Source organism: Quercus suber, unplaced genomic scaffold (assembly GCF_002906115.3).
Source record: "Quercus suber isolate HL8 unplaced genomic scaffold, Cork oak 2.0 scaffold_696, whole genome shotgun sequence".
NCBI lineage: Eukaryota > Viridiplantae > Streptophyta > Magnoliopsida > Fagales > Fagaceae > Quercus > Quercus suber.
Genome location: NW_027070137.1, coordinates 40,492 through 54,770, shown reverse-complemented (window position 1 = coordinate 54,770; position 14,279 = coordinate 40,492). Strand labels below are relative to the sequence as shown.

At 35.1% G+C, this 14,279-nt stretch overlaps 1 protein-coding gene and 1 long non-coding RNA gene across 2 annotated transcripts; one reads left to right on the top strand and one right to left on the bottom strand.

The window, feature by feature from the left end:
* Positions 1-1,008: 1,008 nt before the first annotated feature.
* LOC111986437 (receptor-like protein 46) lies at positions 1,009-2,487 on the top strand. The gene has a single exon (XM_024018064.1). The coding sequence runs from the start codon at positions 1,009-1,011 to the stop codon at positions 2,485-2,487; it is 1,479 nt and encodes a 492-aa protein (XP_023873832.1).
* A 1,329-nt stretch (positions 2,488-3,816) lies between these two features.
* LOC111986443 (uncharacterized) lies at positions 3,817-6,223 on the bottom strand. Its single transcript, XR_002880162.2, has 3 exons — positions 6,007-6,223; positions 5,478-5,610; positions 3,817-4,203 (listed from the first exon to the last, which is right to left on the bottom strand). It is a non-coding gene; the product is annotated as an uncharacterized LOC111986443 (long non-coding RNA).
* Between the last annotated feature and the right edge of the window lie 8,056 nt (positions 6,224-14,279).

Below are 14,279 nucleotides of genomic sequence, written 5' to 3'. Positions count from 1 at the left end.
TATTCTTTCTCACCTCTCAATTATTTAAAAAGAGCATGGACGATAGTGAAGTGCAGCAAGTGAAGCTCTTTTTATCCCAAAGCCCACTCCTTCCCAACTTTCCATGCGTATAAACAATGGCAAAACTTAGCCTACTGCTACTTGTACTTTTCATCTTCTTCATCCCTTCTCTCTGCTGTCCTGAACATCAAAAACAAGCCCTTCTCCACTTTAAAGCCTCTCTCATCAATGCTACTACTTCTTCTTCACCAAAAATTGAGCTGTATAGGTTAGAGTCATGGAATTCCAGCTCAGATTGTTGCCATTGGGACAGGGTGGAGTGTAGTTCTCACTTTGGTTCAAGAATTGTGACTGCTCTATCTCTATGGAACCTCCTTGACGTATCGCAGGATCAAAGAGTGTTGACTTCCACCATCTTGACACCGCTCTTTTGCATTAGAAGCTTGATGAACCTTGACTTGACCTGGAATCTAATACACGGAGAATTGCCAGCCAACGGCTTTGCCAATCTGAGCAAATTAGTCTATCTTGATTTGTCGCAGAATGACTTCAGTGGCTCCATTCCCTCTCAACTTTTTCACTTGAGGTTTCTTCAATATCTTGGCATGAATCTCAATTCATTCCATGGAAATATCCCCAAGGAGATAGGGAATATGACAAAGTTGCAGCAATTGTCTCTTCATGGAAACAATATTTTTGGTAAAATTCCATCTTCAATTATGAATTTGAAAGAATTGGAAACTTTGGACTTGAGTTCCAATTCATTGGCAATGGAGATTCCAATTGATATTGGCAATCTATCTAAAAATAATTAGATTGGGATTGAGCTACAACAATTTCAACGGTACAATCCCATCATCCATACAGAATTTGACGAAGTTGGAAGCACTTTCGTTGGAAAACAACTTGTTCGTAGGAGAAATTCCATCTTGGTTATTCAATATCAAGGGCTTGAAGAGTCTTCTTCTCGGAGGCAATCATCTCACTTGGAATAACAATGCAAAGATTATGCCGAAGTTTATGCTATCCGAGTTGTCCTTGAACTCTTGTGGTCTTGTAAGAAAAATTCCATATTGGATTTCTAAACAGAAGACTCTTCAAACTCTAGACTTGAGTAAGAACCAGCTAGAAGGAATGTTCCCACAATGGCTTGCTAAAATGGAAGTTGAACATGTAATTTTGTCAGATAATAGACTTACAGGTTCTCTCCCACCTCGTCTCTTTGACTCTCAAAATTTAATTGTTCTTTCTCTGTCTCAAAACAACTTTCATGGAGAATTGCCAAGCAATATTGGTAATGCCACAACAATCGGTATTCTTATGTTGGATGCAAACAATTTTTCGGGGAAGGTTCCTGAATCCATCACCAACATTAAGAGCCTTTATTTATTGGACTTGTCGAGCAACAAGTTTTCTAGTAACACTTTACCAAATTTTAGCTCCAATGAAAATCTCGGTATCATTGATTTATCTTCAAATGAATTCTTAGGTGAAATTTCAACCAAATTTCCTTATGGAACTATATTTCTCTCATTGGGCAAAAATAAGTTTTCCGGCAACTTGTCTAGAAAGCTTACTAACATGAGGAAGCTTGAATACTTAGACATCCTTGACAACAAAATCATACATGAATTACCAAATTCTATTTGCCAAATCTCCATCCTTCAAATCCTAATTTTACGAAACAACTCCCTCAAAGGTTCAATCCCTGATTGTATTTCCAATCTTACTAGCCTCCGAATTCTTGATCTCTCAAACAACCATCTTGTTGGAGAAATCCCAGCAAAGTTTGGAAATCTTATTGCTATGGTTGAAACACCCAATGAATTTCCGTATTTAGGGGGTATTATAGTTTCTAATCCCATCTTCAAACCAGAGATTCATGATCTGATTGTGGATTGGAAGAAGTCAAAACAAGGCCTATCATGGGACAACCTTAAGATCTATTCTTTGTTAGACTTGTCAATGAACCAACTTTCCGGTGAAGTCGTTCCATCTTTATTAGGAAGTTTGAAAGCTCTAAAGCTTCTCAACGTCTCTCATAACAACCTTAATCGGAGGATACCCGCAAGTCTTGGTGATTTAAAGAATTTAGAGAGTTTGGACCTGTCCCACAACAATCTATTTGGCTCAATTCCACAATCATTAGCAAAGTTGCAACAATTGACTATTTTGGATGCAAGTAACAACAAACTCACAGGTAAAATTCTAGTTGGTAATCAAATGGATACAATGAATGTTCCAAACTTTTATACCAATAATAGTGGATTGTGCGGAATGCAAATTCAAGTGCCATGTCCAGAAGACCTATCACCAACAAAACGGCTAGAGGTTGAATATAAGGTAACATGGTTCTCGTGGGAAGGACTGGAGATTAGATATGCAGTTGGCTTTTTTGTAACAGTGGGAATCCTATATCTTATTGAGTATTTTGTTCCTGCAAAACTTATTGATCGTTGTAGTCTACAAAGAAGGCAAGGGGTATAAACTTCAAGTCTCTTACAAGTTATGCATGCAATCTATGGTCAAAGATCTAAATCCCAACATTGTGAAGGCTTTCATTCAAGCAAACAGTGGTGAAAAGTAGTCATTCATAAGTATAAACAAGTAAGTTGCTTGAGAGGCTACTATTATCATGTTTGGAGGGATAGAAATGATAGGTTTCACAATGGTAAAGTGAGAAGTGAAATAGAGTTGCAGAAAGCTATTACTTATGATGTACAAGGAAGATTATGAAGTTTGTGTGGGATCCCTTTATTATTTTTTATTGTTAGGTTGTTTCTTTTGTAGTTTATTTTCTAACGAGGCTTATTTCTTATTGTCTTAGTGTTTCTGCATTCCGGCATTTCATCTTCAAGATTACATATTTGAATAATGGGTTTGAGTTAACATTGCAAGACCTTCATATAGTTCTGTGATATTCCTACAGGTTGTTTTGAACTGTTGGTCTATAATTCTGATGTTATGTTATTATGTTTCCCATCATGGATGCGACTTCCCTCAGTTGATTTGGTTGGCATAGTCCATTGCAAAAGTCAGAGGTGTATTGATTTGTTGTTGCAAAAGTCAGAGAATGCATTTAGCAACGATGATGGTTTTGGTATGTTCTGCATGAATTGTTTTTGGTAACAAAGCTATTAAACAAGAAAAAATAAACAAATTTTTAATTTTTTAATAAAATAAACTAAAAAAAAAAAAAATTAGTGTTGAATGCTAGCAGTCAAAGACTCAAACCATGTGATCAGTGGCTAATCTGAAAGATCAACATTATATGTTATTATTTTTCACCATAATGTGTGTTCCTTTTACCAATGTAAAAGAATGAAGCAACATTTCCTATCTCTTACCCTCTCTGTATTCGTTTAATACAAGTATGTAGTTGATTTGAGAAAAAACTTTCGTGTCTTACATTACAATCCTTTGATAAAAAATACTATGAAAGAATTGTCTTTATATGTGCAATTAGTATGACATCAAAATGGCTATATGAGAGAGTATTTGCCTCCTTTCGTCAGCCTTGATTACCATTTTTCGTGCAACTTCTGTCATCAAGTGACTTCAGTTTAAACATGGAAAGTTAGTTCAATCAGAACCAAAGTGAATGGAAACAAAAAATTTAAAACCTAAACCAAAAACTTATCTATTTCAAAACTCAGCAACATAAGTTCTGAAGCGATATTACTCCAGTATCCTTCGTATTCTTCTAGGCGGAATCATGATATTCACAATGACTTGTGAATTACAATTTAAAAAATAAAAAATAAAAAAATAAAAAAATAAAAAAATAAAAAATAAAAAAAAAAAGAGAGAGAAGAAGAAGAAGAAGGGAGCCATAATGAATTACTTAGAACATGAGCTCTCTCACACTGAAATACCAATATTATCTTTGTTCCACCTTTCTTTCAGACAACATGCTGTGGCTCACAATTTTGGTTATGAAGTTATTAGCTATCTCTCTGAATTCAGGATGCTTGTATATTCTTCAACACAGTCATCCCCTTTGATCCCATCTCCAATATCTTAAAAAAGGAAAAAAAAAATCTAAACTAAACTTCACATGAATCCCAAACTTGCATTGAAAGTCATTTCACCCTCCCATAGATGACCATGCTTCTTGCCAGGAGAGGCAACACCAATTGGTTTAAAATGATATTTAAACCATGATGGTAGCAGTTTTTCACCTCCTGTTGTCATTCAACCTTCCTGCAAAAGACCAGAACATAGAAATATGACATTAAACTATCCATCAAACACCATTTCTTCTCTAGATCAACATGTACAATTCCAATTCCCTTCCCTCATTCAGGTTAACCTTCTTCTCACATATATGTTAGTCAATATATCTTTCAATTAATTCAAGAAACCTTATTATTCAAATCAAACACAAGAAAATAAATAATATCCTGAATTTTTCTCAATATGAGTAATCCTCAAGTCCCACTACTTTCCAAAGTAGCAGCATAACATTATGAATCTTTAGTACTCTATTAGAAACTGCCAAATAGTATATAGCTAATAAGAAATTCCACTGCAAAAAAAAAAAAAAAAAAAAAAATGCACAAGAGAATTTAAAGACAGAAATGCAAAGGTAGAATAGAAATATAGAAGAAGAGTGCATATAATCCATCCATTGTACTCTCTTCTTCTGATCCTCTTGCATAGCAACAGACTCTGAAGACAGCTTCCGGAGACAACTTTTTAGGCAATTTTCAAAACTGAATCTAAGCTCTCTTCATTGACCTCAATAGTCTCACCACGTAACTTATTAAATGCTTCAGGAACTGAGACAGGTTTTGGAGGCTCATGTGGGGAATTTATCGATTTCAATGAAGGACGGACAATGAATCTTGCCTGATCAACAACCGACTGTTTCTACAATTAGCTCATTTTATTTACAATTCCAAACATAAAGCATGCATTTAAAATGAAATCATCAATCAATTCATTGATTATCTTTCATCAAGTGTAGTAACTAGTAAGAGAAAACTAAACAGGGAATGAATTTTAACAAGAATGTTGCATTTAACAGTGAGATGATTGTTAAGAGACGGACCCAGGTAGAGGGCTAAGGGGGCCCGGGCCCCCCCTGGGCCCAAAAAAAAAAATTTAGCAAGTAAAATTTTCAAAGAAAAGGGCTTGGGCCCCTGCGTTTTTAGCTCGGCCCCCCTGAGTTTTTAGCTTGGGCCCCCTTCCCAAAAATCATGAACCCTAGCCCATCATCCAAACTCAGGGCCCCCTTCCCAAAAAATCATGAACCCTAGCCCATCATTCGGCCAGCCCAGGAGCCCATGACACATGTAAATCTTAAAAAAAAACTCAACTCTCACTCTCAGCAATCCAAAACCAAACGGAGAAAGCAAAAAACGAAGGAAACAAAAGCAAAAAAAAAGAAAGGGAAGTGAGAGGCGAGACAGAGAGATAGAGAGGCGAGACAGAGTAGAGACAGAGAGTACTCAGAGAGACAGAGACCCACTCACCCACGCTGTGACGCCGCCACCCACGCCCACGCCGTGTCGCCATGATGCTGTGACACTTGCGAGTTGTGAGACCCATCTCGTACTTCAACGACTTTTCGTTCTCGTACTTCAACGGCTCCACCAAATTACATCTCTGAAATTGAAAATTTTTCAAAGAGGAACTGAGTATGTAATTTATAAATAAATAAAATTCTTCAACTTGCTTCATCCATATAGGCTTTGCAAGGGCAGCGTTTTGATCCGCCATTAATTAAACCTCAGTTTCCACGAACTAACTACTGAGACTCACTCACACAAAGCAGCCTTAAGAAGATGCTTCAATACCAAAACCCTAATATAAAAATCAATCAAGCAAAGCCTCCACTGATACCGTTGTTCGAATCAGAGAAAGCACTTGAGAACCCTAATTTCAGTAATGCAAAGCAATAACAAATACGAAAAGGAAATTCTCAGAATCAAAGCACGAATGAAAAATCAAAAGTCCGAGTAGATGGCGCAACAAAAACAAAAACAAAAAATTGAAGCTAACCTGCTGGAACTGGAAGAGGGAGAGAATCAGAATCAGAATAAGATGCGAAGAAAGGTAGGTAGTATTTTTTTGGTTTGGTAGCTGAGTTGGGTTTTGTGGGAGGAAAGTGGGGTTTGTGAAATTGTGAGCTTAATAAGTAGTATTTTTTATTGCAGAAAATATGGAGTTTGACTGTAGAGAGTACAGGGTTTAAAGTTTTAAACAAGTGAGCCTCATCTATTCATTTTTTTTTTTAAGTCTATTTATACTTTTTTTCTATTTTGGTTTAATGGTTATACTGTTATAAAGTTATTAATAGTTTTTTTTTTTTTTTGATAGGTAATTATTATAAATGTAGATGTTCCAATTATAGAAAATATGCATTTCCCAATTCTGAAAAATGTCAATGTTTCAATCTCTCAAACACAATTTCAAAGAGTTGATCTTGAATTTTTGGATTATGATCCCAGAACACGCAAATAAATATGAGAATATCATGTTAATCAAGTGATGAAATTCAACAAGCTTACATTAAAAAAGGTCCGCACCAACCTCCCGAAATTATTTTTTTTCCGCTTATTTCCAACCCCCCTAACTTGAAATCCTGCGTCCGTCCCTGTGACACTTATCAGAAGGTTTTTGTTTTCATTTTCTTGTTATATAATTTTTTATCTTCCTTTATTATTGGGAAAGAAAAATCTTTCTTACAAAAGAAAACAATGCACTATAAGGAAACCAAGAAAATGATACCCATTTTACAAGCTACCCTTCTCCCTTCAAAGAAAAAAGTGGTCAAAATTGGACTAAACTGATTGTCCGATTCTGGGGACAGACACCATGGCCATGATCACTGCTTTCTTTTTTATTTGCTGGAAGCCGTGATCAGTACTCAATAAATAGTGCACCAACTGAACCTCTATTATGTTTAACAAGAATTTCTCATTCTTAGCACCTATTACAAGCGTTTTTTTTTTTTTTTTTACACAACATTAGCAATAATCATTGTCATATTCTCATGTTAACAAATAAAAAACTTGAAAATAGGAGAGAGAAATTCTTACTAGAGTCTCGCATTTAACCTTGTTCACTTGCTGCAATCACTAAAAGTTAACAGTTATAATACTCACTTGGTCCCATCCAGTTTTACACTTATCAACCTTCTTTACCTCCTCATAATTTCATTGCATTCCAAATTTGATATGTTTTGGCACTAGAATTTTCCAAATTTAACAAACATAAATAGTGTTAGATATATTTATAGCGTCACCAATAGAATTTTTCATCATCATGATAAACGTGGATAAGTGATACATGCACATAGAGCTTTATGACTTCAAAAGTTCACCATTACACGTGCAACATTCTTGGGTCATGTCTTCATGAAACTTCAAGAAAATTATTCTAAGGATTGAAATAAATGCCTAAAAAGAAATCATTTTCACCAATCATCAATATGAACCAGCTTCCATTTTATGACAGTGATCTTCATTTATTGAACATAATTGTCTTTAGCTAATGATGCTATTTCCAGGACTAGGAAATCATTGGAAGTGTAATGTCTCTAATGCCAAAAACTCCAATTTGATTGTATTTTATTTTGGGTTACTCAATTTTTGTTACTCAATCATATACTTAATTTCAAATCTTTAACATGTAGCATATCTTCTCTATATTAACATGTAAAATTCCAATTTCCTTTGCTCATTCACATTAACCTTTTTCTCACATATGTATTAGCACTTAGGTTTTTTAAACCTAGGTTTTTTATTATTATAAAATTTTAAAAAAAATTACATGTACTTAATGTTCAATCGAGTCCTTTTTGTGGTTGCAAATCCAGGGCCGGGCCGAAACGACCTAGACTGAGTAGTTTACAATTTACACTACATCCTGATTATGCCAGTCCGGCCCAAACTGGACTTCACCATTTAGTCTTAGAAAGATCTGATATCCAATACCAAGCCCACACAGCAAACATGTCCTAAGCGAAACCCAACCCAAGACAGAGTTGACCGTTGACCATACTGTGTCACTGTCATCTGCATTTTGCCCTCTTTAAAAAAAAAAAAAAAAAAAAAAAATTACCTTCCTTTTTTATTTCCCAATAAGCCCATGTATACAAAAAATTTTAAATTTTTATTGATAAAAATAATAACAATTATTGAGTTTAGAAGTAAACTTAAAATTTTAAGCTTGGTTCTGCCTCGTTCGATTGATGCTTGATTGGTGCTCGATCAAGAATAAGAACCATGCGTTCCTCCTTTAACACAAGATCTAGACTCTTTTCGTCAATTTCAAGTAAATCTCCACGTGCAATGATTCTTGATGACATGAAGTAAACATTTTCAGGGTCAAGAAACTCAGTCGCTTTCAACGCATAACTTCGTGTACTTATTGTACGCATTATAAATCTCAAACATGGTACTTGCTTCTTTCAGAAAAGTGCGAACGAAAGGTCTCAACTTGAGCATCATCCTTTCCCAAGGTCGACTCAAGACGGAATAGGCTATCCCTTAACTCATGTTGCAGGAGTTCTTGAGGGGTTTTCAGATATTTTTCTTGTTCTGTTGAGTGAACCAGAGTTTGATCTAGATCAAGAACCAAAACTATCTTCTTATCTTGTAACAATTTTGCTGACTCTACCTTCCGAATCCGATCCATTTCATCTTTGCTAAGCCACAACCACATACCCTGATGAACGTACTTCAATGCTACCGTCTCACAGCTCACACACTTTCCTCTAAAAACACATGGATGTAGATAAGTCTTCTCAGTATTTTCTTCAGGTGTATCATCGAAGTCATCATAGTCATCTTGTGGAAAACCCCTCTCGGAAATTATCTTCATGGTGAATCTTGGAAGTTTCTTTAGCAAAAGATAGTAAAAAGTCACCCTCTCTCTCTCTCTCTCTCTCTCTCTCCGAATAATAACTGAAACGTCTAGAGTGTATTGGAGCTTAATTAGAGAACCAAAAACTCACTCTTATATACATTTTTTAAAGTCCTATATATTTTGAATGGATTCATTTACTTATAAGAAATTCTCTATCTCAAAAGAGCAGGCTAAAGGAAGCGCACACAGATCAACATAGATGCAGTTTAAATTATACTTCATAAACTGCAATAGTTTAGTTACATTGTTTACTTGGGCTACTTGTCGTATTTCCTATGCAAATTTTGTTGTGTCACGTGCAGTGCACGTGGCTTATTAATCCAGTTGTAGACTTGTAGTCATCTTATAGGATAGCTATCTAACTAATTCTGTTAAGTTGGTTGGACTCTCTGTTCTTTTTTCTTTTTTTTTTTCTTTTTTTTGTTGCTGAAGAGAGATTTTATTGAAAGCAAGAAAGAAGGCTACAAACAAAAGGGCTAAACTGGCCTCAACCATTAGAATATCACTAACATAGTGAGGGCAGTTGCACAAGTCAAAAGAACTTACAAATCTATTCTTAAGAGATCAATTGGCTAGAGAATCAGCAGCACCTTTGGCTAAGATCAAGTGCAGATTCTCTGTTTAGTTGTACATATCAAAACAGAGGCTAATGTATTGATTTAATTCATTAATGAATGTTATCCAATTCATTAGATGTTGATTCTCAATTTCTATTTTCTTAATTCTTCGTAGAATTGATTGAGGCTGGACAATTATGGAGTTTCGTTAGAAGAAACTAAATCCTGTATATGACCTTTTTTTTATTCTTGAACCTCTAGGCTTCAAGTGGGGCTGCCTTTGCTATAGGCTGATTGGACCTATGGAATAAATTTTCATTCACCGATGAATTACCCTTTTTTCTACCATGTACTCATTAGATCTATGGATTATACTGAGATTACCATTTATGGGGTACATAATTATGGACATTATTTCACATCCACTATTTAACATCTCTTTTTTCACATCCACTTTTTGTGCTAAAATGTGGACATTTCCATACCAATTATGGATATGTGTGTGGAATAGTAGAAGTGAACCAAATTTTGAAACCTATCACATATTATTTTTCTGAATAAACCCCACTTTTGATAGCAATGATCATGTCATCAGTATACCGAACATAGCCGATCCTCCTTTCTTTTTCCATAAAGGAAGAATTGATTTGCATGGAGGAAAGCAGAAATGAGATCACAGGAAGATGCATTTTCCTCACCTAAATAGGATTGTGTGAAACCATATTTTCCCCAACAATAAATAATTTTTTCAACCAGATGAGCAACTTGAGCTTATTGTTACTGTCTATGGGTATGATTTAGACCAATACTACAAAAATAATATTATTTTTCTCAAGTAGAATTAAATTCAAAGCATATATGTGTTAGGATTTAGTTGAGAAATCTAAGATATAGCACTTAATAAAGCCGTGCTTAAGTTTTATCCATTAGTTTTACCACCAAAAAAAAAAAAACCTAGGAAAAAGGTGATGTACCCTCTTTTCTACTTTGACTCTCCCATTCTGGTCATTGTTTTTCTATCTGTTATTTTGAAAGTAGCTGCTTTAGCTTCAACAAAGTAAAAAACAAAGGATGTATTCCATAGAGACTAGAATATATTTCGAAGCCCAATAAGTGCTCACAAGCCAAGTCTTTGCGATGCTAATTTCCAAATGAAAATAATGGTCTCCCATGTATTCTAAGAAAATTTTTATATCCTTGTGAAAAACACAACCTAGACAAGAGTCAACATTGAGTTCTCAAAATGTATACTCAATAAAAAAATAAATGTATACTCAATTTATTTTTGGAGTTAGCACTCGATTATTTTAGGAAAAATTTAAGAAAACCAAAAATTCATAAAAATACAATTTTATTTGAGTGACTTTTAAGTTCATGTTGTTAAAGGTTTTTGTCTGATGAAAGTAGTGCTTTATATAATGAGAAAATGGTGCTACAAAGATGGAAAATTTATGGTTTACCAGCCTAAGGATCGGTGCTCTTGCAAAGACTAATGATGCTCCCACACACAAAATTTCAGGTTTTCTACATGCAAAATGTGGTCTCTCTTTGCAAAATTTGATGCTATTTTTTGTTGATTCTTACATTATTCATAGATGGAAGAGATCAAAGACTTCTGGGATTATTGTTTCAGATTTATTATGAATTGAAAATCTGGTACTGTTATTAAAAAGAGGCTCTAGGAATTGTTTGGGACATCTATAGGTTCTGCATTAGATTATGCATCCATAGTTTGAAAACACAACGTGCAAGACTAGCCTCAAATATTGGCAAACTTGCCATGTGCTGAATTGAACAGGCTAGGGGCTCAATTCCTCTCGAAAGTCGCCCAAAATTATAATTTTAGCATTGCAAATCAGTCATTTTCATATTTTTTTAATTGATGATCATTATTAAATAAAGTATTAGGACGATTTATTTAGTTGTAATGACCTCCATTGCCAATGAATTTTTTTGTGTTAGCATATTATGGCCCAAGTGGCCCAAACCAATTATAGGTTCATGTACTTGTAGAACAAGCATATTAACTTTAAGTTAGTTTATGGTTAGCCTAGAGTCCATCATTTATTTTAGCATATAAACCTTACATTGAGTACATTGTAACACAAGTACTTAATATAATATGTAGTCGTCAAAGCTTTCTTACTTTGTTTTATGCTTCTGCTTACCATTTAATCATTATACACAATCACACAACACACAATCACATAACAACTTCAACATTTTGGAAACACTTCATTGACAATAGTCTCTGGAGAAGTAACCTAACACACCAATTCACTGCCTGTGATTCTTTGAGGAGACCACAATCGCATTAGGTAGCGTACACCTCAATCAGGAATAAGATACAATTCTTGGCCCATTTGGGCAAACAATGGAACTCTCAAGCTCACATCCTGTTATCCCGTTATGCAAGATGTCAACAATAGCAATATCAGCTGGAGCAAGACATGGAGTGACTGCCATAGTCAAGGGCACATTAGGATGAATATGTGTGCATGCAGTGCTTGGGCTGGTTCAATTGATAAGCAAGCAATTTAGGATGAATCACAAGCATAACCTAGTGGTGGTGCATTGTGGCTTCTATTCTCTGTTTATTAACTTTTGGTGATAGTAGACACTTTTTGCTTCCATTCTTTATGTATGTTAAACTATGATTCAAGATCAGTACTTACCAATTAATATTAGACTAACATAACTAAATTTTCTTCCACTCCTACAATTCATGTAATTGCAGATACAAAATAAGTTTCCATCAAACAAATAGCAACAATAGCATATATCAACAGGTTAGAATCGTTTCAATTTTCAAGGCCACATTCACATAAGAAATTGTAGACATCAGCAAGGAGATAAACCACTGTAACTATTTTTCCTCATCACAATTGAGGAAGAATTCAATTCCTCACGTAGCATTTACTACCTAAAATCAAGCTCTAAAAATTAAAAGTAAAGAACCCTGAATTTCTTTGTCTAGGGAAAAAAAAAAAAAAAAAAAAATATTTACTACCTAAAATCAAGCTCTAAAAATTAAAAGTAAAGAACCCTGAATTTCTTTGTCTAGGGAAAAAAAAAAAAAAAAAAAAAACCCTATTTCACCAACTGCAGAGAACATTTAACAACAAAAAACTGGAAATTAGACCTGCGCTGTTAATAAAAGTAAACAAAGATCATCTCAACTTCTAATCTTTCGGCTTAATCAGATAATCTTTTTCAGATACCCTACTGACTGCATGGTAGCAAGCACGTAGCCACTTTGGATGGACCAAAATAATTCCTTCCAGCTCTGCCTCTCGAAACTTCTCTGCTGTGGCAAACCAAGTGACCACATGTGTGATGGGGTGTATCAAATTATCCATAGAAAATTTGGCCCCTAACTCCTCTGCCATCAACTAGAGACGCAAATTTTCGGGCCTAAAATCAGGAATGAAAATATGTTTGACGAATAATGTATACCCTCGGAGAACGTCATGGCGAGCAAATATGTATCTCACATCTCTATACTGAAGACCGGCTTCAAATTTTGGGTTGAAAAACAGTCTGTGGATTACCGTTAAGTCTTTGGAGAATGGCGATGAGCGGGCCAGTGGACTCAACTTCATCAGCATTCCAGCTATCAGGATCTGAATCAAAGTAACGATACCTCTTGATATGAATCAAGTTGAATGGATGCTTACTCCACACACTCTTGGTATCATCAAGAATAAGAACCATGCGTTCCTCTCCTAGCACAAGATCAAGGGTCTTTTAGCCTGTTTCCAGTAAATCTTCACGTGCAATGATTCTTAATGACTTGAACTAAACATTTTCAGGGTCAAGAATTTTAGCCACTTGCAACGCATAACTTCGTGTACACATTGTGCACATATAAATCTTAAACATGGTACTTGCTGCTTTCAGAAAAGTGTGAACAAAAGGTCTCAACTTGACCATCATCATTCCCCAAGGTCATCTCACACGGAATAGGCTATCCCTTAAGTTATGTTGCAAGAGTTCTTGAGGGGTTCTCACTTCTCAGACATTTTTCTTGTTCTGTTGAATGAACCAAAGTTTGATCTAGATCAAGAACCAAAACCATCTTCTTATCTTCTAACAATTTCACTTACTCTACCTTCCGAATCCAATCCATTTCATCTTTGTTAAGCCACAACCACATACCCTGATGAACGTACTTCAATGCTACCCTCTTATAGCTTACACACTTTCCTCTAATAACACATAGATGTGCACAAGTCTCCTCAGTATTTTCTTCAGGGGTATCATCAAAGTCATCATAGTGATCATCTTGTGGAAAATCCCTCTCGAAAATTATATTCATGGTGAATCTTGGAAGGTTCTTTAGCAAAAGATAGTGACAAGACAACCTCTCTCTCTCTCTCTCTTGTAACGAATAATAAATGTAAACTTTTGGAGCGTGTGAGAGTTTAGGGAACCAAAAACGCACTCTTATATATATATTTTTTCTCCTATATACTTAGAACTGATTCATTTACTAATAAGAAAAATGGGTTCATTCTATAATTGAGATTAAATAGTAAAAATATTTCTTTTAAATGATGAAGTCCGCATTTAAGGTTATGGACACGTGTTTATGGTACCTTGACAGCGGTTGCTCAAGACACATGACTAGAGACCGATCTCTCTTCAAGGTTTTCGAGTCTAAGAAAGGTGGTAATGTCACTTTTGGTGATGGGAGCAAGTCACAGATTAAAGAAAAGGGAATCATATCTCTACCTGGACTGCCAGACATTGCTAATGTTCTATATGTAGAATGTCTGAGAGTGAACTTATTGAGCATAAGTCAAATATGTGATCAAGTCTTCATGGTACTATTCTCAAAGGGAA